General features: G+C 32.3%; 1 protein-coding gene across 1 annotated transcript in view; it reads left to right on the forward strand.

The window, feature by feature from the left end:
• cdi (serine/threonine kinase) overlaps nt 1-24157 on the forward strand; it is a 42386-nt gene extending 18229 nt beyond the window's left edge. Inside the window, exons 2-9 of the mRNA XM_088190998.1 lie at nt 14731-14852; nt 14924-15119; nt 15190-15278; nt 15350-15479; nt 15550-15675; nt 15750-15868; nt 19384-19619; nt 19692-24157. Coding sequence (XP_088047124.1) covers nt 14731-14852; nt 14924-15119; nt 15190-15278; nt 15350-15479; nt 15550-15675; nt 15750-15868; nt 19384-19619; nt 19692-22366 — 3693 coding nt within the window. The 3' untranslated portion in view covers nt 22367-24157. The remainder of the gene's footprint in view (nt 1-14730; nt 14853-14923; nt 15120-15189; nt 15279-15349; nt 15480-15549; nt 15676-15749; nt 15869-19383; nt 19620-19691) is intronic.
• Nucleotides 24158-26938: the final 2781 nt, after the last annotated feature.

The following is a 26938-nucleotide window of genomic DNA, read 5'->3' on the forward strand; positions in this document are numbered from 1 at the left end:
GAAAGTTCTGGTAAACTTTTTTTCGAGCTACTTAAATCGCTGCCGTCAGTAGTGGTTCAGACAAGAATGAGTGTTTTTTTTTTTGCTAGAAGTGTTGTGACTCAATTCATTTGCTAAAATGCGGTGTTTTAGAGTTAGCCCTAGAGAGTCGCGATCGCGTCCCGTATTCTTTATCGTAGCAACTAGGACGTCAGCGCTTAAAAACGCATCTCTTGCACGAGTCATTCAGCTTTTTTACGAACTTACCAAACACCAGATATTTTGGCAGTAGCTATGAAGTGCTCGTATATTTTAGTGTGGTGTTATGGTGTCTGGGGTCACTTTGTAGTGTCAATGGCAATGCGTGAGCAAATTACGAATTATCTAGATGCGTTTTATTTGCATTGTTTTGATCTTGTTCGCTCTTATCATTAGTCATTCGTTCAAAGTTGCAGCACAATAGGACATAGTTTTTATAATTATTGTTCCACGCCATTTTGCATTACTATAGGGCTATAATAAATCTAGCATATCAAACAAACGCTAATCTTAAACGTCAAATTAAAATGAACTTCAAATTGCATTTATTCGTTCGCTCGAATATTGTGATTTTGCAGATAGCAACTACTCTAATAATTGCATTCGGCTTATAAGGTCAACCAACAGCTGTTTGTTTGAAAGTTAATAGAAAAAACAGTTTGACAGTTAGCTATACTATCTGTAAATTCTGATCAACTTATGCTCTAAGAAACGGTCAATGCCTTGAAATGATGAGTGTTATCAGCGATCGATTATGTTAATTAAAGCAGGTAAATAATACAATTATGAAATCGATATAGTTATTGGTATAATCCAATTCAATTCATGATCAATTCATTGTTTTTCGATACAAACGATTTCACAATCTTTGTGAGAAATTGCTAATTATTGTCTTGCGCGAATACGATAAATAATAGTTATTATCGGCTTTCCAATAAGCTACGATTCCATATGAAGTTTTTTTACCGATAATTCACAAATGTATATTTTTAGAAGGCAATAAACTCGACGGCAATTGATAAAGTTTGCGAATTATATACCGATTTGGTGTATGTATTTTTTTATGGGCTTTAGTTTCATACAAGTTTGTTTCTACGGCGATTATGATCAATTATTAGTTGAGCTAAAGTGACATGAAATTGTTATAAACAACAAAATATTTTACCACGTAACGGTTAGTGCATTTAAAGGTAGAGGTAGATTTCACAATAATTTAAATTAGTCACTAAAAGCAAAAGTCTTGATAACTAAATTAAACGAGTTGACCGGATGGTGATGAATAATACAGGAAAATTCAGCTGTGTTTTTTCTCAAAGCTAAGTTTTGTGTGTTCGTTAATATCTTACTACATAATTATCTCAGAGCAAAAGTGAGTAATACCACCTCAGTAGTATTAACGTCAATTCTTAGCAAGAGGTCAGGATTATTTAAGATTTTGATATTTATAGAGTTTGATGACGCGTTCGCAAGCGGAAACATTACAGAATTAAATCATGCAAATCAATATAACTGGACTGATTTTTTTCGTAAAGTGTGTCATTTTAGGAATGAAATATGATTATATTTCAGAGATTTATTATGAATCCGCTCTAGAACAGACATCAAAAGCATTGCATCGCAAGGTACATTAAGCTTTTTTGCGATGGCTTTGGAGATTGTGTAATTCTTAAATATTTTGTTATGTTGAGAAATGTAAAACATCAAAATATGATTCATCAGACTTTGAAAGACATGTATAACCTTTAGAAGTTCAAAGGCATGTATCTCATGCCCAAAATGGTTTCACCATTACAGTCCAAGGATATTATATACATATAAAGATGAAGTTTTCGAGCCTTTTTTTCTTTAAAAAAAGATAACATTTGATGCATTTGATTTAATATTTTGGATCTATTCTTTCTATGATTTTTTCGTACGTTTCGGGCAGAATGTTTGATTTTAGCTGCTCCAACGGCATTAAATCGCATGATATTGGCAGCCAGTTGCCCCCCCCCCCTTTGAATTTGACCAGAAAAATGCATGTCATATAATGAAATATCAATCTTAATGAAATCAATATATTAAAAAACTACTTATTAAGACTGGCAAACTTTTGCCCCCCCCCCCTGAAAGATCTGAAATGACGTCCTTGATTCCAAGAACGTTATAAACTAGAAATTCTCGGGTTATTCCTAAAAAAATCTATCCCGAAAATATTTTTTTAAATATATCATTTCAGTGAAATTATTTCTGAATGCATTTTTACTGGTAAATGTATATTTTTACCAGTGAAAATATAATTTATCTAAAATAATACGATTTCAACTTTTCCATACGTTTACACTTATATACTTATAATTATTAATTACGTGTGATCTATAAAAGTTATAGTAAATGTGTATTTTTCGGTGAATATGCATTTTCACTAGTGTGTATGTGTGTAATAAGTCCAAATATATTTTCATTAGTAGATATACTGTACTGTGCATAAATTTCAGGCGACCTGATCCAGTAACATTATTTGAGTAATAACATTACAGCATCTTGGGTTTTACTACCAAACGATTTTTTTTTGTTGTCGAACAATCAACACATCAACTGTAACAAAATAAAAATTCTTCTTGAGAATAATTCATTTGTGTTTGTGTTAAATATCGTTCATTAATCGCTGAAATTAGTAAAAATAAAAGTATAATGCTACTGGTGCCTCAAGACTTTTGCACAGTACTGTATACTTCTACTAGCAAAAAGCGGTAGTGGAATTATATGCTGCTCTAAAATGTCTATGAACCTCAATTTGACAGTTGCGAAACGTCTATTTGTTGTTCAAACCCGAACATAATGATAGTTTTAAAACTTTCATCAGGTCAAGTCTAAAATATTTCACTCAAGGGGAAATAAGCTGAAGAAGTACAGACAGACGTCGCATCTCGCATATTTCTTCGTTTATCTGCATTTTTGGATTTATGTTTTAAAAATATGATAGCTATCCTTACCGATATTACTACTGACTACTGATATGAAAGTGCTAGTCAAAGTGTATTCAAACCGAATTTTGATCAATAGGAGGGCGCAAAAACAATTTACGTCAAAAGCAATAAAATCGTGACGGCAACGGCACGATTTTATTGCTTTTGACGTGGATTTTTGACTTCTGAGAAGGGATAATTGCTTTTTTCGTTCTATTGGTCAAAATTCGGTTTATATTACTAAAGTAGTATGAACGCTGGATTAGTGAGCGCATTCACGGCTACGGCACGATTTTATTGCTTTTGACGTGAATTTGTTACTTTTAAGAAGGAATAAATGTTGCGCTCTCCTATTGGTCAAAATTCTGTTTAGATATGCTTCATTCGATTCTCACTTATTGTAAATCATAATATTGTCATAAAAAGTCTTAATAAGAACACTAGATAACTGAGCGTTTCCACTGCGACGTTTACAACGCTATTTTAATGTGGATTTTATATTTTAACAGGACGCCCCCTTGAATTTTGTTAGGAAAATGGAAGTCATTTAATGAAATACTATGAATATGTATAAAATCGAAATATTAAAAAAAAAACGATCACTGAATTACCAACTTTTGCCCCCCTCCCCCCTTTGAAAAAGTTGAAACAACATCTCTGCATTTGATTCTTTGAACACGCATGATTATTGACAGCTGTTTGATTTACAGTGCTGCCAACATAGGAAACTCGGATTGGATTTCTCTCTGTAGTGGCCAATTTACTTTTCCAAAAATTATATTTTATTAGTACAATTATGTTTAACACAGGCAATAAAAAATACACAGTGGAGAAGTTGTAACATATAAATGAACGAATAATAGTATCATAGTATTTGCATGGAAGGACAAAAATATTGCATTCTTAGATGGTTTATTCTTCAGATAGTGGTCCCAACATCTGGAACGGGTACTCTAAATATATGATATATAAATAATAGGTTAGAAACTTTATTTTTGTGATTAAATAAATTGGACCGCAATAGTTTCAATAAGTTAAATTGTCCGGTAAAGGTTAAAAGATATCCCATATTTTAAATCGCTTGTGCCTAGAGGAGAGTAACAAGATAATATGAACCTCAAAAGCATATTTCTGTACATAAAACTCGATTCAAGGAAGTTTGAAATTGTTCCACGCCTAACTTATTTAATGGTACAATTTAATTAAAATTATAAACTTTCGGAGTGTACAAGGGCTTTCAATACAGGTATTGATTTTTAATGATGCTACAACTTCAAAATAATAATATATTTCTCAATTGTATTGAAAGGTGTTTCCCAGATTAGTTATTCAGCCTTCATATAAAAGCACGACACCGCAGTAATTGCAAAAAATATATTGCGTTGTTGTTTATTATACGAAAACGACACAATATAATTTACAATTGAATTAATTTTCATCCTCCGTTCTTGGAATGTTATATATTATACATGTATCCCGAATAGAAATCATCACATTTTCATGAAATTCGCAATAAATAAGTATGCCAGTATTAAAAATATACTGGTATCGAAAGCCCTAGTTTGCGTCTAGATTATTTGGAATTAGTCCGCAATAAATCATCGCGATTATTTGCGCGTGCCGTTTGGCACGATTTGGGCTTTGGAATAAATTCACGCCAGTCGGAAAATGTCGCACGAATCGTATGTTATATAGTAAAAACGAAACCGCATACGCGTGCGACTTGTGAAAATATGCTAACTATGCGCACGAGGAAAACAGTCAAACGTTAACTGTCCGAGCTCTTTTAAAATCGATATTGGTTAGCGCGCTAGATCTTCGCGTCGCTTTCGCGATTTCATATTTTCGCTCGCCGATCGAAATTACGATTTTCGAACGAGCCGTATTCTAATTTATCAAAATCTCGCAGGTGAAAGTGAATTAACCGTTCGAATGCTTAACGCGTGTGAAATTGAACCAAATCACTATGCACTTACATATGATTTTTTATAATATGGGGGTGTGACAAAATAATTGGACCACTTCAACATTTCACATATTTTAATATTTTGCAAGAAACTAATTTAAGAGATAAATGTTGTGCGTTAAAAGATTTCAAATTAGTTAGTAGGCAATGATACTAATTTTAAAGATACAAATAAATACCCAAAAGGTTGAAGATACAGTTTCAGATTAAAACAAGGAGACTATTCAGTGTGCAGAAATTTGCTGTTCTGTTAAAACATTTGGATAAAATAATTTTATTTTCTATATATAACCCATATCATAATTATTCGTAAATGGTAATTTATGGATTAATTCGATAGTATTTAAAAAAAATGTGTAAAAAAGTGATTTTCTGTAAGCTTGTTACACCGATGAAAACAAGTTGTTATGCTTCATTATTAGCGGCAAGGGTGCCAGTCCCCTTTATTTTGTCCGAGGAACGATGAATCAAGATTAATATATAAACGTTTTGGCTAGATTTATTTTACCTATATTTTATTGATAAAAACAATAACTATACTTCTGCAAAACGCAGCTCCTTGCAGCAAAATCAATAAAGAATTACTTATCATGCAAAAATATACAAGTTTTACCTTGGCCAGGTAATTCACCTGACATAAATTCAATAGAAAGTAGTTGATCAGTTCTTCAGTGCTCAAATACTAATTTAGATATTTTGAAGAAAAAAACTATAAGAGCGAGTATAAAGTGTATGCCTATAAGAGTACTCGAATTAATAAAAGATAACTGTAATTTTACTAAATATATTTTTTAATTAAAAATGCGCAAAAATATTGTTTTTACCCTTATTAAATTATATAAAAATGCTTAGAAATTATATAAATATGAAAAATAATGTCTGGTCCAATTATTTTGTCACACCACTTTATATGTATTAATAATGCTCTCGCACAGCCTTTGAATATTGACAGTTTCATTATTTGCGGTTTAAGATGTTATTAAAAACAGGACTCAAAAGCAGGGCCGAGACTAGACATTGTGACTCCCGAGGCAAAAGGACAAATTTGCGCCCCTATGTAGTTTTTTCTACTTTTGATAAATATAATATTAAAAATAAATACACAAACTTGAAAACAAAATATATGTATTGCTTGTTATATATTTTTTTTATAAAACAGTGTTTGTATAATAGTTGTATTAGAAGATTAGGACTGAATACTGCGCTATAGGGGACTAGGAACCCATACAAAATTTGAGGTTAGGTTCTTTCAACGTTTCGCCCGTCACAGAATACGTCTAGCGAAATCAAGGGACAAACACTACTCTATAGTAGAGACTGCCGCATACGCTATAGGAAACTTCGCTATGTAGGGGAACGCTATAGGGGAGTTTACTGTATCGAATTTTTGATATATTAAAAATAAAATGACTTAGATTGTATTCATGCATTATTCTTAACCCTTTGAGGAGTATCGCCGTACATGTACGGCGGTCGATCTTTTACTGTCTAGAATATAACTGATGATAATAAATAAAAAACGTTACATTTATAATTTTTTTCAATTTCGTTTAGTATATATGCTTTATATAGAGAATTATACCAATAAATTAAAGAATACTAAATAAATTAACATAATAAATACTAGTTTATAATAATTTTATAAAAAAAATACTGAAGGAAAATCCACAAAATCCAAATAATATATATTAAATACGTAAAATAAATTAACGAAAAGTGTTAAAATTAATTATTAAAAATACTAATAAATACAAACAAATAGTAAAATAAAATAATAATTAATAAATAACAACAGAAATAATTCTGAAAAAATACGTAAAATTAACTCATAATTCAATGGGTTTATATATATACATTTGTAGCTGTCTTGAGATCCAGAATTAATGCAATTGCTTGATTTTTAAAACTATTTATTTTTTATAATAATTCATTAGAATTAACATCGTTAGGATATTTAAAGGCAAAATCTTAAACTGCTTTATGTCAATTTTCTGCATTTATTGAAATTGATTTTTTTTGTGTTTTTAAAATACACTTCTTTCATATATTCTGTAAATAAAAATGTATCATCATTAGAAACAAATTGTTGATATCGATCGTCTAATTTGATAAATTTACGAAACGCAAAGCTTTAATTATCATCGTTTTTGACTGCAAAGCTTTGTTTACTCTAAACTTGCAATATTAAATTTCATGTAGACAAAAAATTTATTTGTTTCAATTTCGACACGTTGTAAGGATTGTTCATTTTCTAAATCCATTAACACGTTAAACACTAATGATATTTGTTGATCCAATTCCTTGATGACATTTGCTCTTGAAAGCCCATCGTGTGTCTGTATGACCTTTCAAAGTTGTTTTTAATACAGACATTAGTTTATCCCATCTAGTATCAAATTTACAAAAAACGTATAGATTCTCTGAACAATTCCGAAAAATTTAATCATGTTAGCATTTGAAAAAGTAGCATTTTTTAAACCAAATTAAGACTGTGAGCCACACAGCAAACATACATGGCTTGTTCATTTTTCCAATTAATTCTGGCTTGTACACCATTATAAATACTAAATATATTCGCCCCATTGTCATAACCTTGACCTCTGATGTTTGAAATATCTAGTTCATCTTTTTTTAATTTATCGATAGTTTCATTGGCAAAACCACTACCTGTTTTTTTCTTTAATCGTTGTGAAATCTATAAAGCTGTCTTCAATCATAATAGACTTGTTATTAATAACTACATATTGAATAATTTGGCACGTTTGTTTGCGATGCGATACATCAAGTGTACAGTCAGGCATGAAAGAAAAGTATTTCGATTCTTTAACTATAGAAATAATTTTCTTTTGAACATGATTCGTATTGTATCGGCTTATTAATTCTGTTCTTATGTTCACCAGTAGTTTCTTATGTACATCAGAGAGGGGAATTATTTTTTGCAGAAAATAAAATCACATCTAACACAACACTTAAAATATTTCACCAATTTTCTTTCTCCATCTGTGTTAGTTTTTGTAACGAATCGTCTATAAAACCACCAGTTTTCAGCTTTTTTGCAAAACATTTCCATTGACGATATACGTCACGATGAGATGCGGAATACTCATGATCGGAAATTCTGTTTAAATTCTTCCAACCTTTAAACCCTCGATTTTGATTACAGAAGGCAGAATCTGATTTTTACCCTTTAACAAAACTAATACACGAAAAACAAAATAACGATGTAGGTTAAAAAATTCTTTCGATGTCTCATAGGTTAAAAACATTTCTCCTTTTTAATACTTTTATTTTAATATATTAAAATAGCTCTGGTCTCATTTTTTCTGTTGTATAAACATGAAACAATATTTTAAACAAAATTCTTTCGTTTTATGTGAACTATGGTAATCGTAGATCCGATGAGTATTTCGTTCATTCTGGAGCTCTACAGGGTTCCAATCTGGGCCCTCAGCTCTTTTTGCTCTTTGTCAACTCGAAATGAATGTTTTAGAATATTCGCGCTCTTTATAAAAATACCTGGAGTCGCTGTCCAATGGAATTCTTTTTAAACGGATATGTTTTAAGTCATAATACTTCTGCCGATGACTTGAGAGTGACGTTCGAGTAGGGATGGAGTTTTTGCATGCACATCACCAAAGTTTGCGTTAAGACGTCAAGAATGCTCGGCTTTGTAATGCAGAGCGCCTGTCACTTTAAAAATGTATTGCTGAGTCACGTACTGTACGATACGCTAGCTTGTAGCGTCCTTGAATATAGCTCCATTGACTTGCAAAGAAGTACTTCTTGTTGTTTGGGCAAAAGAGAGTATGGGTCGTATGTGTATATTTTTTGTAAGGAGCTTTGGGCTAGAATTCATTGCATTCTTGGTGTAACGTCTATTTAATGAAGTTGTTAAGTGGCGGTGTCGACAATCCGTCGATGCTCGTTGACTCTCAGCTGCGAGCTTTAGAGTACCTAAGTCTCAAGAACACTCTAAAGCCCTAGGGCAGGCTTGTCAAACTCGATCACAGGTATGGGCCAAAAATATAAGATTTAATTTTATTTGGGTTGCAAAAAAAATACAAAAATATGTTATCTTGAACATTTTTGTTCGTTTAGGGATGCTGGTAAGAGCCATAAAATAAAATGTCGGGTGCGAATTTCTGAAGTGAACTTTTTTGTCCAAGGCGCTGAATATCCCCGAAATAACCGCAAAAAAATTACTATGGACCGCATGCGAGTTTGACAGGCCTGCTCTAGGGCCTAGAGAGTCGCGATCGCGTCCCTTATTCTTTCCGTCGCGCCCAGGATTTGACGATTGAGAACGCTTCTCTTGCACTATCCATCCAGATTAACAATTACAAAGATGTTTTCGGCGATTGCTATGAGGAAAAAATATATAAATAAATATGTGGAATGGTGCTCATCTATTTTAGGTGTTTTGCCATAATTGTATTAATTGTATAAATCACGAAGCATTGGGGAATTTAAATAGATTTAAATCATGACGCATTGGGGAAACCTGTCGAGTCAAGATGGTCAGATTTGTAATAAAAATAGATATTAATTTGAAAGCATTTTGTAGTTGGAATTCTATGTTCATTCATTCGCGACTAAATTGTGCATGTTCAATAAATATTAATAACTGAGGCAATTCATAATTTCTCAATACTACTATTATAGCACGATATCAGAAGTCGTAAGTCGATGACTAACACCTGAAAGTCCTGGGTTCGAATCCCGTATGAACCCTAGTGTTTTTCAATTTCTATAGTTCCTGGAAAATCGGTATTATTGTAGGTGCCGGTGGCTATTTTGCGCCACGGGTTCATAAATTCGCGTTTTGCGTTCTACTATGTTTTCTCGTTGTTAAACTAAATTATTTTTATATATTGCTATCTTATTAGTGAACAGATATAATATGATATACATATATGTATGATCAGATAAAAAACATGTTATGATAATAATCAATGTCGGTTATCATGTATTTTACATTTTAGAATACTTTTAATACTAATTCCGATCGATCTTATTAGTTATGTTTTCCTGCATTTTCCTGATCTCATTGATGTATTTGAACTGATCGTTATGATTAATTTAAATATATGCTTTCCATATTGATATTGTTTGACACAATATTAATATTTTTTTTCTCCACGGTTTATATGTTTAATTCCTTTTCTTCTGAGATCTGTAAATGTTGCCTATTGTATTTGTTTGTTATTCGTAATTCTGTTTGCCGTAGCAATTTATTTCGCCGCATCTGCTATTCACCGAAAGAATGAAATGTCGGCCATCACTCGCAAAGTTCGCATTTTCCGCAACGACTTTTCACCCCGTCATCGTGAACTTTCAAAAGCACACAATACGCTTTTGCGGAATACTATTGGCATTTTTGTGGCCCGACATTTGGACCGTTCCAAATTTCGCATTGACATTTAAGAAAAGAGAAAAAATACATATACGTTTCAATAATGCAAAAGAACGCAAGAATGCCAAATCGATTAAAATTGCTCATCCTGCGCCAAAAAGTGCTATAAATCTTCGATAAGCATTGAACGATATTCGGGACAGTGGCCAAATTTTATGTATCACGTGTATATAAACAACTGATGAAAGTTTTGCTTTATCGATAAAAATGCAAGGAATCAAATTCGTGTTGAAAAATTGAGCTATTTTACATGTACGTGTGAACGGCGCGCCACGATTGTGTTCTAGACATGTAGAAAGCGAAACACTATCTATCTGAAATAATTATTGCCGTCGAATGATAGAGCAGCTATTAAAATTCATTGCCCGTATTGTATAATAATCGTTATAGAGAGGCAGATTGTTTCGAAATCGATTTTGTGCACTTGAACTCTTTACCTATTTGTACTAAAATTTATTCCGATTTCAATATAACTTGAAGCGAAATAATAGCTACTGATTTAATTAAGTGGCAATGCTGACATAAAGGTTGATTGCCATAGGCGAGAGAACCGTCATTCAATTTGCTAATGATACTATCTTCTTAATTGACAGAACGGATAGAACATTTGTTTGCTTTAAAAGCGAGTAGAGAACTACATATGTATGTACTTATATGCAAGTATAAAAAAATAACCTAAATGTAATGTTTTTTATAATTGGTATATTTATTAATATGCGCAAATATCATCTAAACCTATTTTGTATAGTGCTGAGCATTTTCTACAAGCTCCGTTAAGAAAAAAATCGTAAAAACACTCCATACATTTTGTATGAAGAACTACCAATGTCCTAAACATTGGTGGTTCTTTACATTAAACCGACTAAACAATGCATGTATAAATTTATTATTAAATGATAATTTATGTAAGTCTTCTTTCTTGAAATTTAAAAATGTTAAAATGATCAATAAAACACTTTCTGTAAATATAAAAGGTTTTATATTCCTTTTTTTGTTAAATACGAGTTGGTCACAGACACAAGAGTGGAATTAAGAAGAAAATAAATTGTGACGATTTTCTAAATACTATTGACCCTTAGTGACCCTTTTTTACACATAAGGATTGAGCAGCTTATATTACAAAAAACGCCGCAAAAACAGAAGAGCAAACGTGCATACACAGAACAGATATTTTTCTAGTCTGTGCGGGCATATTATGTTTCTATTTTACATAAACAAAATTTCCTTTTCTTAAATGTCGATGGTATACTAATTTATTACATCACTCAAAAAATAAGAAAAAATGTGCAACACGTATAAATAATCTCTGACCAATTGCACTTTAAATTTGAAAAATACATCATTTGCGGATTCTCATTTAAGTGATTTTTTTTACACCTTACATTTTAATTATTTATCCAAAAAAAAAAAACGCATTTTAAATCAAAGGATGTTCAGTAAAAAGTGATTGCAAGTATTTAAGTAATATTTATATTTAAACGGTGAAAATCTATTAATATGAAATAAGAAAAAAAAACATCAAGTTGCAAATGTTTTTTTAGTTTAAACTATTGGTAATGTTGCAGTATTATCTGAAAAGTTATGATAGATAGTTTAAATAATTTTAGCATTACTTTCGTAATAAGAGTATTTTACACGATAACGGATTATCACTTGATTTTAAATTATTACCTGCTTAAAGAAAAAAAACATTATACCAAAAATTGGGATAAAATTATTTTGAAAGTAAGAAAAACACTAACACCTTTCATTCTAAAAAAAAACGCACATCTTTATTCTATGAAAAAAGCTATATTATAAATCTTTTATGGGTAAACATTTCAAACTTAGGATGTACAAAATTGATCATTCATTAAAAAGGGAGGTGCTATGTCGTTACAATTTTTCTGAAGCTTGGAATAGCTTCAAAATTATTAAAAATATTGACCTTCCCATCACAATAAACTTTTTGCGAGCTCAAAAAAATTTAATTTATGAAGCTTTTAACAAAATACCTTCAAGATCCTGCTAATTCATTTTTTTTATAAAAAAAATTGTGAAAACATTGAAATGGCTAGTGAAGGTGTCTCTTAACCCATTAACGCCAAAAAAACTACATATGATTTTTTTTAATTTTTATTTATTACGACATACAGAGCAAAGAAAAATATTGAAAAAGAAAAATTTAAATAAATATATATAACTTAAAAAATAAAGGGGTGTACACAGCTGTGTACAATGGGAAGTTTAGGAGTGAAACTACCCAGAGCATGGTCGCTCAACACGATGTTTTCTTACAAAGTCCACAACGCCAGTGACCTTGTTTGTGGCAAATAACACAACACAATGGTTTTTCGATCCGCTCGGGGTTGTGACCGTTGTTTTTCGCTCTGGTCCAAGTATTGTTGATGATGTTAGATGATTTTTCGTTTATGTCTGTCATATGTACCCTCTGGCAATCGTCCGTCTGAACAATAATTGATCCATATAAGTCACCTGTCCAGTCTTGTTGAGTAAAACACACAGTCGTTAAGCATTAGAAATGGCTATATCCAGTAATTAGGTAAAGATTTCCCACCACCAATTTTTTCCTCTTATAAGCACCCGGTAAAGAAGAGTGAAGGGATCCATTTGGTCGACGCTACTTATTCCTCTGTTGTATTGATGAAGACTTGGGACATTAATTTCCACCTTTTGCTTAGGAACCTTGCACCATCTTTTCACTATTTCCAGAGGCTCTATACTGTCAAAATTTGGGACAATCGGCATCTATGCCAGCAGAGATTTTACGTAGGCTTGCCGCAATAAACATAAAATGTATAGCAGTAGCTGTCTGAACTTGTGCAGCCCGATTCCGATAACCGAATGGCACAGTTTTCCTCATAATGAATTGTTTAGCTGAATGGCGGCCAAAGTATTTAATCATAGATTCATCCACAAACAATTTTTCATGAAAAACTCCCCATTGGCACAAGTTTCTCTGAATGAGATTGCACAACGGTCTCACTTTGAGCATTTTATCATTCAAAAACATGATAGATAGTGTATCAAGATTCATTATTATCATCGCCTGAAATTGTGCAACAATGTAGACTGAACAATTAGTTAACGGTCAGATACCCATTGTACACGCTTGTGTACAGGGTAACAAAATATAACCTAGAATACGGTAATTGAAAAATATTGTCATACTAATAGTATATCAGGTTATAGTCTAGTCCAAATAATAAAAAAAAAAAAACAATAATAAAAAACAAGTCAAAATGTGTTATTATTTATAATAAAAAACGATAAAAACATCTTACCTAAATAATCTTGTTTCAAATCCATATTATGATGATAAACCAATGACATTTATTTACGCATTGCCAAATTTTATTTTTTTATAGTACACTACTACCTTATAGTTTCAAAATAAGTAATTACTTCCATAATAATTATAGAAAGAAAACACCAAACACCTCTGAACAGGTGTACACAAGCGTGTACGGTGGCCGATAATGGGTTAATGAAATTTATAAAATTGTAATTGTAGTATTTTTAATGTATGCCTTTATGAATACAATAATGTTAATCTTGAGCCATAAATATGAGCAAATTGTAAATAAATATATTAAAAAAATTAAGTTTTATCTGAAAAACAGTCAATGTAAAAAAATGACCGTAAACAACCAATGTCTAAGTTGCTTTTAATTTGTTTATCATTTTTGTGTGTGTTGTATTATTTCTAATATTACGTTTTAATATCTATTGTTTATATTTAAAACGTAATAAAGTATTTCCCTGTAATTAAAGAAGAAAATTAGTTTTTATTCTCCTATAAAAATATATTTTTGTGACAATGGTTGTTCTTCAAATAGGGTCTTCAATTATTTTAGAACTGATAAATTTATATTTTTTTATTTTTCTAATCTGATTTGTTATCCCTTAAATATCCATAATTTAAAAAATATCGCAATTTAATACCGCCTAACCCGAAAAATCCGCTGACAGATATATTGTAGTATAATTTATTATGTCAATGATAAAGATGTATTTTTAATATTTTATCATGTTATTGATTCAACCTCGTTTTTTAAAAGTTTGTTTACAATAAGTTTGTTTGCTAATCAAATAATCCCATTATTACTATGCAAGAAAATAATAAATATTTTTTTTAATATTCATACAATTTAAAGTATTTAAACATTTCCTCAACAAATTTATTTTAAATTATTTACTATAGTTATAAAAATAAACAACAGTAGCGTGTATGTTAAGTAATATAAGTTATTCGAATAAAGGCTAAAATTTAAGTCTCTAAATTCCCACGTACAGGTTATAAAAATTACTTAACTGTAAATATTTACTTTTAAACAATTTGATAAAATAAAAATAATATTTATATACTTTCTATTTGTTCACAGGTAACTCACCGCACAACAGGAAAAGTCATGGTGCTGAAACTCAACCAGCAGAGGTCTAACAGGCCTAATATGCTCAAGGAAGTTCAACTGATGAACAAATTGAACCATCCTAACATACTCGGGTAATTAATACGTTCAATCAAATGCCATTTAAACTCTTAACACATCAATAATCAAATATTCTTGATTTTAGGTTCATGGGCGTGTGCGTACACGAGTGTCAACTGCACGCTCTGACCGAATTCATGAACGGCGGCTCGCTGGAGCAAGTGTTGCAAGGTGGCGACGAGCTACCGCAGCAAGTGCGAACCTCGTTGTCGTTGGACGTGGCGCGCGGCATGCATTACTTACATTCGTTCGGAGTGTTTCACCGGGACCTGACTAGTAAAGTGAGTTTCGTGTCATATCACTCATAATATAGATTGAATCGATAGTTAATTTACTTTTATTCATTCATAGAACGTCCTTATACACAAAAACGAAACCAACGGCCAGCTAACTGCTGTCGTCGGTGACTTTGGCCTAGCTGCTAAAATACCTCATCCAGTGTAATTACGCTAATAAATATATTAAATACATTTGAATAAATTTTGTTTCATAAATACTTTTACAATTTTAGTAAAGGATATAGATTACCTAGTGTCGGATCTCCCTGGTGGATGTCGCCCGAATGTATTAAGGGCTGCTGGTACGATCACCGATCTGACATATTTTCCTATGGCATTATTCTTTGTCAGATGATTGCTAGAGTGAGTTTTATGAATGTATTTGTTTCGCATCATTTTTAGTAGATATTTATTTTGTTTAATTTAATTTCAGTTGGATGCTGATCCTGATATTTTACCGCGCACTGATAATTTTGGACTTGATTACATCGCTTTCGTGCAATTATGCGACGGGGACACTATCCCGGATTTTCTTAGACTAACCTTTCAGTGCTGCATTGTGAGTCTCAATTTCAACGTTGGTCTATTAATTAATCTTTGCTCAATATAATTATTTATATTTTAAACTTTCAGGTTGAACAAAAGGAAAGACCGTTATTTGTGGATATAATATCTAAATTGGAGTATATCTTAGAACACCTGAATCAAAATGAACAAAACGAATCAGTTTCAGAAAATAGCACTGCAAATAGGTATAATACTGCTCATCTGATTTGAGAGAATGTGACGTTTGACTGCTAACTTACTATAATTATTTTGTACTTTTTTCTGTCACGAATAAGAGATCAATTATCATGTAAATTTACACTTAAAAAATGTGTATAAAAGTGTCACTTGCATCTGTGGCTAAAGACCGGAAAAGCTCAGATTTCAATGCTTTATATATAAACCAACTCTCATGTTTGACTGATTTTATCCATCAAAACATCACAATTTATTGATCGATAGATTAAAAAGTCAATGAATCAAATACAATTTTAGCATAATACCAAAAACTTTTCATTTTCTATGTTAGTCTAAATAAAGCCATTTATTTTGCTTCCTGTATTTAATTCTTTATACTCGCGTGGTGCTCCTGGAACAAATGTAAATATTTCACACGCGTTCTGGCTGTGTCGTAGATAAGAGTTTCAAGAATGATAGTTTTACAAGTTTCATTAGGTTAGGTTTGGATTAGAACAGAAAATAGACGTTTCGCAACTGTCAAATTGAGTTTCGTAGACATTTTAGAGAAGCATATAATTTCACTAGCGCCTATCAGTTAAATTATATTTTTGCTAGTAGAAATATATATTAACTGGTAAAAATGTATTTGGACTTCACTAGTGAAAATATACATTCACTACATTAATACATTGCATGTAAATATATAATAAGTATATAAATGTATATTTACGTACTGTATATCTACTGTTACATACTTATCTACTGCTAAAAATATATATCTACTAGTGAAAATGTATTTCGATATGATTTCACTGAATTGATTTTAAAAAAATATTTTTGGGATAGATTCGAGATGTTTTTTTTTTATTTTCTTTGAGGAATAACTCAAAACATCATCATTTCCTGATCTATGGAAATGCACAAAAGTCACTCTTATTCATAAAAAGGGTGACAAATTATATATAAAGAATTATAGACCAGTCGCAGTGTTGTCAGCTCCTGCTAAATTATTTGAAATAATTATTCATAAATATCTCTATAATCACTTTCGGCAAGTTTTGTTAGACCAACAGCACGGGTTTCGTCCTGCCCGTTCCACTGTTACTAACCTTCTGCCGTTCACCAAAACGGTGACAACTTCTCTCGATGCGGGAATTCAAGTAGACGTCGTGTATACAGATTTTGAGAAAGCCTTTGACAAAGTTTGTCATAGGTTATTATTAAATAAATTGTCGAACCTCGGTTGCTTAGATAATTTAACTCGGTTATTCTCGAGTTATTTAAGCAATCGTAGACAGTTTGTAATCTATGGTGGACGATTGTCAAAAGAATATTTTACCCCTTCGGGGGTTCCTCAAGGATCCAATCTGGGACTTCTGCTTTTTGTGTTATTTATTAATGACATAAATACAGCAATTAAAAATTCAAGTTTTCTTCTGTACGCAGATGATTTAAAATTATATAAATGCATTCGATCTGTTGTAGACTCCTCTCTACAAAGTGATTTAGACTGTGGAGATGGGCTTCCATTAACCGTCTGCCCTTTAGTGTCGGAAAGTGCCATACTGTGTCATTTTCTCGATCCCGTTCGCCATCAGCTTATTTCTACCATCTCGGTGGTAACATTTTGACTAGAGAAACGTCCACTAAAGATCTCGGAATCACTTTCGAGAGCAAATGGAGGTTCTCTCTACACATACACGAGGTCTGTGATAAATCTTCCAAGATGCTCGGCTTTTTTATGAGGAATGCCTTTCACTTTGACGATCCGTCAGTTATTCGCATCCTCTATGACACCTTAGTTCGTAGCATTCTTGAATCGGGATCTATAATTTGGAATCCCCGAATAGCCAAATATTCCCTTTTAGTGGAAAAAATTCAAAAAAGGTATTAAAGATACCTTTACAAAAGGACATTTGGTTATTATCCGTACTTATATCCCAGCGCCTTTCTTTTAGGAGCGTTGGGATATGATTCGCTGAGTTCTCGCAGAAAGCTGTATGTCGCTAAGCATATTTTAAATTACTAAAAGGTGCTGTCGACAATCCAGCTATTCTCGAGGAATTCCAGTTTTGGGTTCCGGAACATTTTCGAGAATCACGATCGAGACCTCTTTTGATGGCCGTTAGGGCTAGGACATCCGCACTTGCCGACTCGCCTATAGCTGTGGCCATCCGGCTCCTTAATACGCTGGCATTACAAATTGACTTATTTAATGTTAGCTACGAGGAGCTGACCCAGTTTATATAATTTAATTTTAATATTTTGTAATTTTTTGTTATGTTTAACCCGCCGTTGGTCGCGCGAGTATTGCATACGCCGTTGGTCGCGCCTGAGCGAATAGCCGCCTCCCAGTTCTTTACGTTTTTAAGTTTAAATATCGAATATTTATTATTATTTTTATTTTTGGTATATTTTAGTGTTGTATATATAAAATAAATAAATTCTTTAAAACTTTTATTTACATAACGAAAGAAGAAAAATAAAATATTAAATATTTTAAAAGTAAAATATAATTTTTTAGATATATGTTTAAAACTTCAAAAATAACATGAAAAAATGTATATTATTTTTGATCTTGATTACTTGAATACTAAGTTATGCAATCTGGACATATTGCCGATGAATGTTCTTTGCATATTGGGTTATAGCACATGTGGCATTTTATGGTGATTTTGCGATTTTTTTCCTAGGGCAAAAATTACATTTTGGACGATTCTATTCACTTGGTTTTGGGTGATGAATTATCGTAGTGTCAGTTTTCTTTCCTAAATACTGCTATATTTTTATTTGCAAACTTTGCGATAAATTTGTTTAATTTGTTAAAATTATCTAAAGGATCGAAAAAAAATTTCAAAATAGTTTTTTTATACTATGTATCAATCAAGTTAAATAAAATATATTTATAAAATAAATTAAAAACATAATAATAACAACAAAAAAGTAAATAATAATAAAAATAAACTACCAAAAATAAAATTTCCAGCACGAATCTAACACGCGTAAATAACGTTCTCTCTCGATCTTTGATATAAGACAACTAATACGCAAAACCAAATGTATATCGAATTAGTAAACACGTGTTTGAGCCTGCAATATTGAAGAAAACATAATTCTTGAAAAGTAGAGGGACCCGCAAGTTGATATGTTTCATACAAAAAAAACGGCATCAAAAAAACCGATAGGGTGAGCGCTGCGCCGCCGTGCGACCAACGGCGGGTTAAGTATTGTTATATTTATGTATATATACGTTTTTTTATGTTTTATAAATTTAAAATTTGTTTTCGACCATCGTGGCGCATTGGGGTAACCTGTTGCCACGATGGTCTTAATTTAATCTAAAAATAAAAATAAATAAATAACCAAAGAATTTCTGTTTTGGTATCAGAGACTTTTTATTTCATTAAGATTTTTAGTATTTATTTCAAATGGGGCAAATGAAGTCTTTGTAATAATTGAGTCATTTCGTATTTGTGGTAAAAATATTGTCATAGTGTTATGAAGTATATTTTTTTATAAATTTTCAAAATTTGTTTTTCAGCACTCCAGTACGCCATATACCTTCAAAAATGGACGTTTCCAAGCGGAATTCTGTCGATGTGCTAACACTAAAAACGCACGTCAATAGCAGTACAGATTCACTCGAAAGCGGAGAATTCGTTGTCAAATTAGTTTCAGACAACTCTTCGCAATCGAAGGGATTGGGAATCTCCAAGATGAAGAGCAACAGCGACCAAAACGATTTCAAAAAATCTTGCAAGGAATTCTATAGGATATGTGAGGATATTTTATTGTAATTTTTATATTTATTTGACGGTAATTTTTATATAAATAAATTTACACTTTCAGTGGAGCATCGAAGATCTCTTTCGGAATTGAGCGGCGTAATAGCTTGGCAGCACAAGGCGCCGAGCGATAAGGCTCGCTGTCACCTGCTCCAGAGATCGCTCGGTGTGTCGAGCCAGACCAACTCCGTTTCGATGCAGCCTTTCACGAACTATGCCAAACTCTACAAGATTGCCGAAACTATGCGTTTGAAGGACAAACATTACAAACCTAGAAATGTGCCTAAACCAGGCGAAGATCTGAACGTTAATCCTTTCGTGACGTTCGCTCAGTTCAAAGGAGTGAAAAAGATAATAGGATCGCCGAATATATACGCGTCCGGAGCCGGCGATCTTTTCTCCTCTTGTTTTGAATTGCCGTCGCCGTTCTTCACGTCCAGCAATCAAGACACGAGAGCTTCTAGCAGCATTCAAATCGAGCTGCCCCACAAAAAGGATAAAATGTTCGGCGACTCGCGGGACTCGATAAAGAAAACAACGTCGTTGCCGTCTTCGCCGGTGCTATCGAGGCAGAACAGTTTCGAGTGTGTCGATTCGGAAGATAACGTTCCTTCGACTTCCGTTAAGCGCGAAGAACAGTGTGTTAATAAATTAGTAGAAGCTTTAAACTTAAGTGCTAAATGTTCCAATACCTCTAATATAGAAAGTGTCGATAGAACTCATATAACTAATTATAGTGATATTAAGGACATAGATAATTCAAATTTTGTTACTAAACCGAGTAGGACTAATAGTTTCGTAGAAGATAAAGATAAACCACCGCCGGTCGAGTCGAGCGAATTAGCCAAAAATACGAGCAGTGGGAAGGCAAAATCTCTATATAGCCATCCTCTATTCAAAAACAGTTCTGCCAACGATCTGGATAAAACCGATCAAAGTCAAGCTGAGTCAATTTTAAAAGATTGTGATATTTCCGATGATAATGTCCCTGTTTATAAACAAGCGTCTCCGATTTTACTACAAAAGAGCAGCTCGAGTATCGAACTGTCGTCCGAGAGTCCGTTCTCACCGGCGATGATATCGTTAAAGAGCGAAATCAATATGAAGAGAAGGGGGTCGTGCGAGAGCGGAATATTTTCCGTAGTTAATGAAGATTTTTCAACGGCAAACTTTGTACCCGATTGCTACAATTCGTCTGAAATATGTCCCTGCGTTTTGCGATTTTTTTGCCATTGCAAGTGTCCTGCCACTGACAAGTGCCTTTTTGCTAAGAACATTCATCAAGTTTCCAGCGATTGCAAATTACCCGAGAGTAAAGGAAACGATAATTTACCCTCTTCGGATAGTACTGACGTTTATAATAACGATTGTAATTGTAAGTTAACTTGCGGTAGATATACTGAAAACGCGGATGAAGTTTGCGCAGAATCGTTCGAAGGCGAGTGCTGCAACGGTCGAAGAACTGGAAAGCCCGAAACGGATTCGAAAGCCAAAAACGACTGCAATCAATGCTCCGACGAGAGAGCTGAGAAAAGTTTGAAATCTTTATGTGACCATCAGATATCTCTATGCTATAATTGTTTGGATAATTACTACCGAATTTTGCATAACAAATACTGGCATAAAAATATCAACATTGGTCATACTTTGAGCTGTCGGACTTTTTCGAGCAGTTCGGCTAATTCCAGCTTGTTTTTTCACGACGATTCTGCAATGTCAACAACGACCGTCAGCTCTCTGCGAAGCTTAGACGATCTCGATTGTTTCAATCAATCGTCATCTAAAGAAGCTTGGCATAAAAACGTCGAAGACGACGAGTCGAACGAAACCGACAGCTTGGGAAAGAAACTGAACGACGCAGAATCTGTATGTTCCGAAAGCGACGGCGGTACAATTTGCGTGCAGTGCAATTCCTATAAAGTATCCGGAGATATTTTACCACTGAAAGAATGTCAATTATTAAATCGCTGTTGTTGGTTGTATCACAATAGAAGAAGCAACGCATGTCCAGTGCATAAAGTTAGTAGCAACGTAGACATAGACACCAGGAGCGTCGATCTCGGTTTGATCAATAGACTAGCGTTGGATGAAAAGATTCACAATATAATAATGCGGGCGCCTTTGACGAATCAACTTTTATATTCTTCTAGTAAACGCGCGTCCAGCATTTATACGGACAGCTCCGACGATATATCGTCTTTGGCCGGCTCGGACTCGTTGCATTTCGACGAAAGAACATATTCGGGCATCAGCAACGCTAGATCGGCTCAGATATCTAAAATAGTAGAGTACTTCGAAAGAAAAGGCTCGAATTACAAGACGCCTATATACAAAACTAGCTTTGCCAACGTGCCGAGTACGCGTATCAAAATGATGGCTAACGGCAACTTGCTACCGAAATTAGGCGCGGATCTGTTCTCGTCGAAGAGTTCGAGGAAAATGCCGTCAGAGTTTCTCGATTTACGGAAACATTTTGACGGCGACGTTAAAAACATATCAGACGGTCAAAATTCACAGTTCGGGGACGCTGGTCGTAAATTGGCCGAGTTGAGACACCGCAAGAGCAATCAAGGTAAGATTGCTGAACTTTGTACAAATTCAGATTTAGGTAATAATTTAAGAAAGGAGGACTCGGCTCCTCTACCATCCTGTAGCAGAAAGTGCCTATCTCAACAACGGTTAATAATTTGCGAAGGTGCAGTTAAATCTAAGTTGTCTCTATTCGATAGGAAAAAGTAAAATTATGTTTGTTTTTTTTATATATACATATTCAATAATATTGTAAATTTATTTTATTTAACTTTAAACACCTTGTTTAACAATAATCTTATTTTTTAAATTGAAAGGTAAGAATCGTATTGAATCTAAGTGATAAAATCATACGAAAGAAGTACATTTTAATACAAGTTTTTCTGTTGCTTAGAAGTGTTTTTTTTATCCACTTGTTATTGATTATAAATGCACTTAGATCCAATAAGATTTCCACCCGATTCAATCGTCTATAACCAAATTATATTAAATTTAAAAAAATGTTCCTTTACGAATCTAGGAAGCGCATGCTTGCACATTCTATTTGTTGTATATTTTTCTTCTCTAATAAGTGAAATTATATTTATTTATTAACCTAAATATTGTGTTATTATAATGTATTATTTAATAACTGATGTTAATATTCTTAAAGTGTCAAAAATAATCCGATATTTTTTGTACGTAAGAAAGCAGCTATTTTTTAAATCAACTATAAAAATATAAAATAGATAATTATATAAAATAATGAAAAATACACATCGGATTGTCTTGTAAGGCGTATTTTTATCTAACCACTCAATTAAAAAGCAATAAATACACAAAGCAAGACAATCTGATGTATAATTTATATTAAAATACACAATGTGAAGGAATTCTTCCACGGTTACTGTTCTTCCCATCCATTTTGCTCTTAGCTTAAGTTTTGTGTACCTACAAACCTATGTGTAATTTGATTTAAGAGACGTATTAGCAAATAGATTGAAAGATAACTAGTCCTGTCGTATTGTCTTATTTTCATATAAATTAATATTTCTTTTTTTTAACTTATCTTTGGGCTGATTGCAATAAGTAATTTTATATACGCATAGTTAATAATTTATTATTTGTAAATAAATCATTTCATAATTATACTTATATATTTTTTTTTTTAATTTATGCTGAATGATACCAAATTTTTTCTTGTGTATATTATTTTACGAGTACTTGCCCTTGTTTATCTTTTAATCGCTATTCTCGCGTATCAATATATTATTGAATATTTATTATATATATATATTAATATCACGTTTACGCATTAGTCGAATTGTGATAATTCTTCACGTTTCATACCTTCATAATGTTGATACTTATCGAGCAGTTTTTTTATATATATATATATATATATTTGTGATATATTCAGGCAGTTATTTATTTTGTATGAAAAAAAATAATGTTGAATATGGGGCAGTTATACTATTTTATTTTTTCTAATATAAATATATAAATGTAAAAGAATAAGACTGAACTAGCTGATGCCATTTAATAGATCTTTAAACATGTTAAATATGTACCTACAGTTGAACTTCTCTATTGTACGTAAATGTTAACATTTCAGTTTATTTTTCGCTTTATTTTTTCATCTTAGAGGAGTTTGATTGAGTATTTGATTTTTCATCACGTCGATCAGCCGAGGCTCGGGGGCATCACTTTGAAAGACTTTGTTATGCCTAACTTGTTTATGTATGAGAATTTCGTTTTTTTTATATGATAATATATATTAGAGCAGAATTAATAACCTTCTAACAATACGTTCACTCGTTATATCGTCGTCGGTGAGACAGTTATAGTGATAATTGAATAGAATAATTATACAAACAGTATTGAGGTTTTTTTTACATTGTAACAAGTTTTTATTTTATTAACTCGATAAATAAAATAATTATATTTTTGTCTTAAAAAAATCACATTTGTACATCTTAAAAGTAGTTATAAAAATATAACATTAAAGTGATATGAAAAATATGTTTATGTATTTCATTTCTATCCTTTTCCTGAATATCTAAACATTTATGATGAAAGATACATGTAACTTTTTAATTTATTTCTTACAGGGGGCTACTCTTCAGTCCTTTCAAGAGGCTGCCTATTAGTTTTTTATGTCTAATATGGTTTATTTATTAAAAACAATTTATATTCCGGCGTTTCTCTACTCCACTCCAGGAACGGCATTTCAGATTTTTTTCAGAGGGGGCAAAAGTGGAATATTATTTCATTATATGACATGCATTTTTCTAGCCAAATTCAAGGAGCGTTCCTGTTTAGAATCTACGTCAAAAGCTATAAAATCGGGCCGTCGCCATCGCATTGGAAACCCTTGGTTATCTAGCGTTCATGTTAAGACTTTTTATAACAATATTTCGTATTATAATAAGTGAGAATCGAATGAAGCATATCTAAATTGAACTTTGACCAATAGGAGAGCGCAAAAAACAATTATCCATTCTCAGAAGTAAAAAATTCACGTCAAAATCAATAAAATCGTGCCGTCGCCATCGCAGTAAAAACGCTCGGTTATCTAGCGTTAATATTAAGACTTAAAATAAATGAGAGTCGAATGAAGCATATTTAAAACAAATTTTGAACAATAGGAGGGCAAAAAAAAACAATTATCCCTTCTCAGAAGTCAAAAATTCACGTCAAAAGCGATAAAATCGTTTTGACGCCGTCACAGCAGGAACGCTCTAATATCTAGTGCTCATATTACGACTTTTTAAAATAATATAAATTGAATCTAGAACATCTAAACCGAATTTTGACCAATAGGAGAGCGCAAAAAACAATTATCACTACTCAGAAGTGAAAAATCCACGTCAAAAATAATAAAATCGTGCCGTCGCAGTGAGAATGATCGGTTATCGATTAAAATTATATTACAAATTGAATCTAGCACATCTAAACCAAATTTTGCCCAATAGAAAAGCGCAAAAAACAATTATCACTTCTCATAAGTCAAAAACAATAATTAATACACAAAAAATACTTTTAAAATATTTTATTTTTTGTTTATATTTTGTTTAAATAGATGTCATGGTTACCTCATACATACAAAGTAAACATTATAAGATCAATCTTAAAGTCAGTTTCACCTTCCACATTGCAGTTCATTGACCAGTGCCTCAGAATTATGAGAGTATAATATCGGTGAGTTGAGAACTATATTTTGATTTTATTAAATTCATGTTTGTAAACAATGATTCACAAAGATATGTGTAACCGTAAAATCGTTTTATCTTATATGCTCTTTATTTAAGAATGGAAAGTTTCTTCTGTCAATAATGTATTCCACAAGTCATAATATTATTCCGAAGATCCAAATTTCTAGCTCCAGTTCTTCTGTCTTCACTTGAACAAACTGCAAGGTACGCAGTTGTTTCCATTATATTTATTTGACAAGAAGCATGATACCATTGGCTAGATAATAGTAAACTGCTAAAATTTCTTTTCTAACGGTCCTTGAAGCACTTGAAGGCGCTTAACAAATAATGATACGCTGAATTCATTGTTACCTGTCATTTCCTCTATATTTGAGAAATGCACGGGAGACTTGTGGCACCCCAATAAATGTTATATATCCTAAAAAATAGTGAAAATATAAATAAAAAATCGATCAAGGTTGTTTAAAGTGTTTATTTAAAGCTTATTTTTAATATTTAATAGGTCCACCCTTAGCTTTAGTTACAACTGCAACCCTTTTTGGCATACTACTAATGACTTGCAGGTGGACGGAAACAATTTTCTCCATTCCATCTTCAATTTTTCTCACAGCTCAAATTTGGATTTGCAATTGTGTTAGGCAACCTTTCTTTTTAAGTTTTCCCCTAAATTATCTATAGTCTATAGCAGTGGCTCCCAAACACTTTTGGCCCACAGAGCCCTTTTCATACTCAAAACTTGCCCATGGACCTTGGGTGAATAATTACATAAATGCATAATAGAAAAATTACAAATTTAACTTATATAACACTTTTAGTTTTGATTAAATTTAATGTGTCACCTTGTAGTTTCAAATTAGTCTCGTTCAATCTGACAAATAAATCAGTCATATAAGCGATATTTTAATTGTGACGCAAATCATTGTCTTTACTCTCCAGGAATTCCAACACTGAATCAAAGAGCGAATAGAAGCGATCCTAACATGCACTTTTAGATAACCAACGTACTTCTGTGCTAAGTAGTTAACGATTATAATCATAAGTCATCATTATTTTCCAAACAAAGTTGAGCAAATAATCTCTCATTTAAGGCATTCCTTTTGATTTTATTAATTGCTCTTATGACATAATGTAGTGATTCATGCAAACGTTCACTAAGGTTTTTTGCGACCAAATGATGTCGATGAATGACACAATGTACCGATATTACATTCGGTATAGCTTGTTTTAAGTATGCCTGAAAGCCTCGGTGTCGTACTACCATTGCTGTAGCACCGTCAGTAGCAACTGAGATGATATTAGTCAAAGGTATAGCTTTTACATCGAAAAATCATTTTAATTCAGTAAATAACGTTTCACCTTTCTTATCAGTTTCCAAACAAGCAAATAACAATTCATGTGAAATTTTTTATTCATTGTTATTTATTTTAACTTCCATATTAATAAAAATGTGTCACAATTTTTTTATTTTATATTAAACCTTGCTCGGGCCCCCTGACGTTGTTCAGGGACCCCCAAATCAATTTTAATTTTCCACGGACCCCCTGAATGATTCCGGGGACCCCTGGGGGTTACGTAGGGACCACTTTGG

Source organism: Plectrocnemia conspersa, unplaced genomic scaffold (genome assembly GCF_051122295.1).
Source record: "Plectrocnemia conspersa isolate PC_06_02 unplaced genomic scaffold, ASM5112229v1 ptg000001l, whole genome shotgun sequence".
NCBI classification, from domain to species: Eukaryota; Metazoa; Arthropoda; class Insecta; order Trichoptera; family Polycentropodidae; genus Plectrocnemia; species Plectrocnemia conspersa.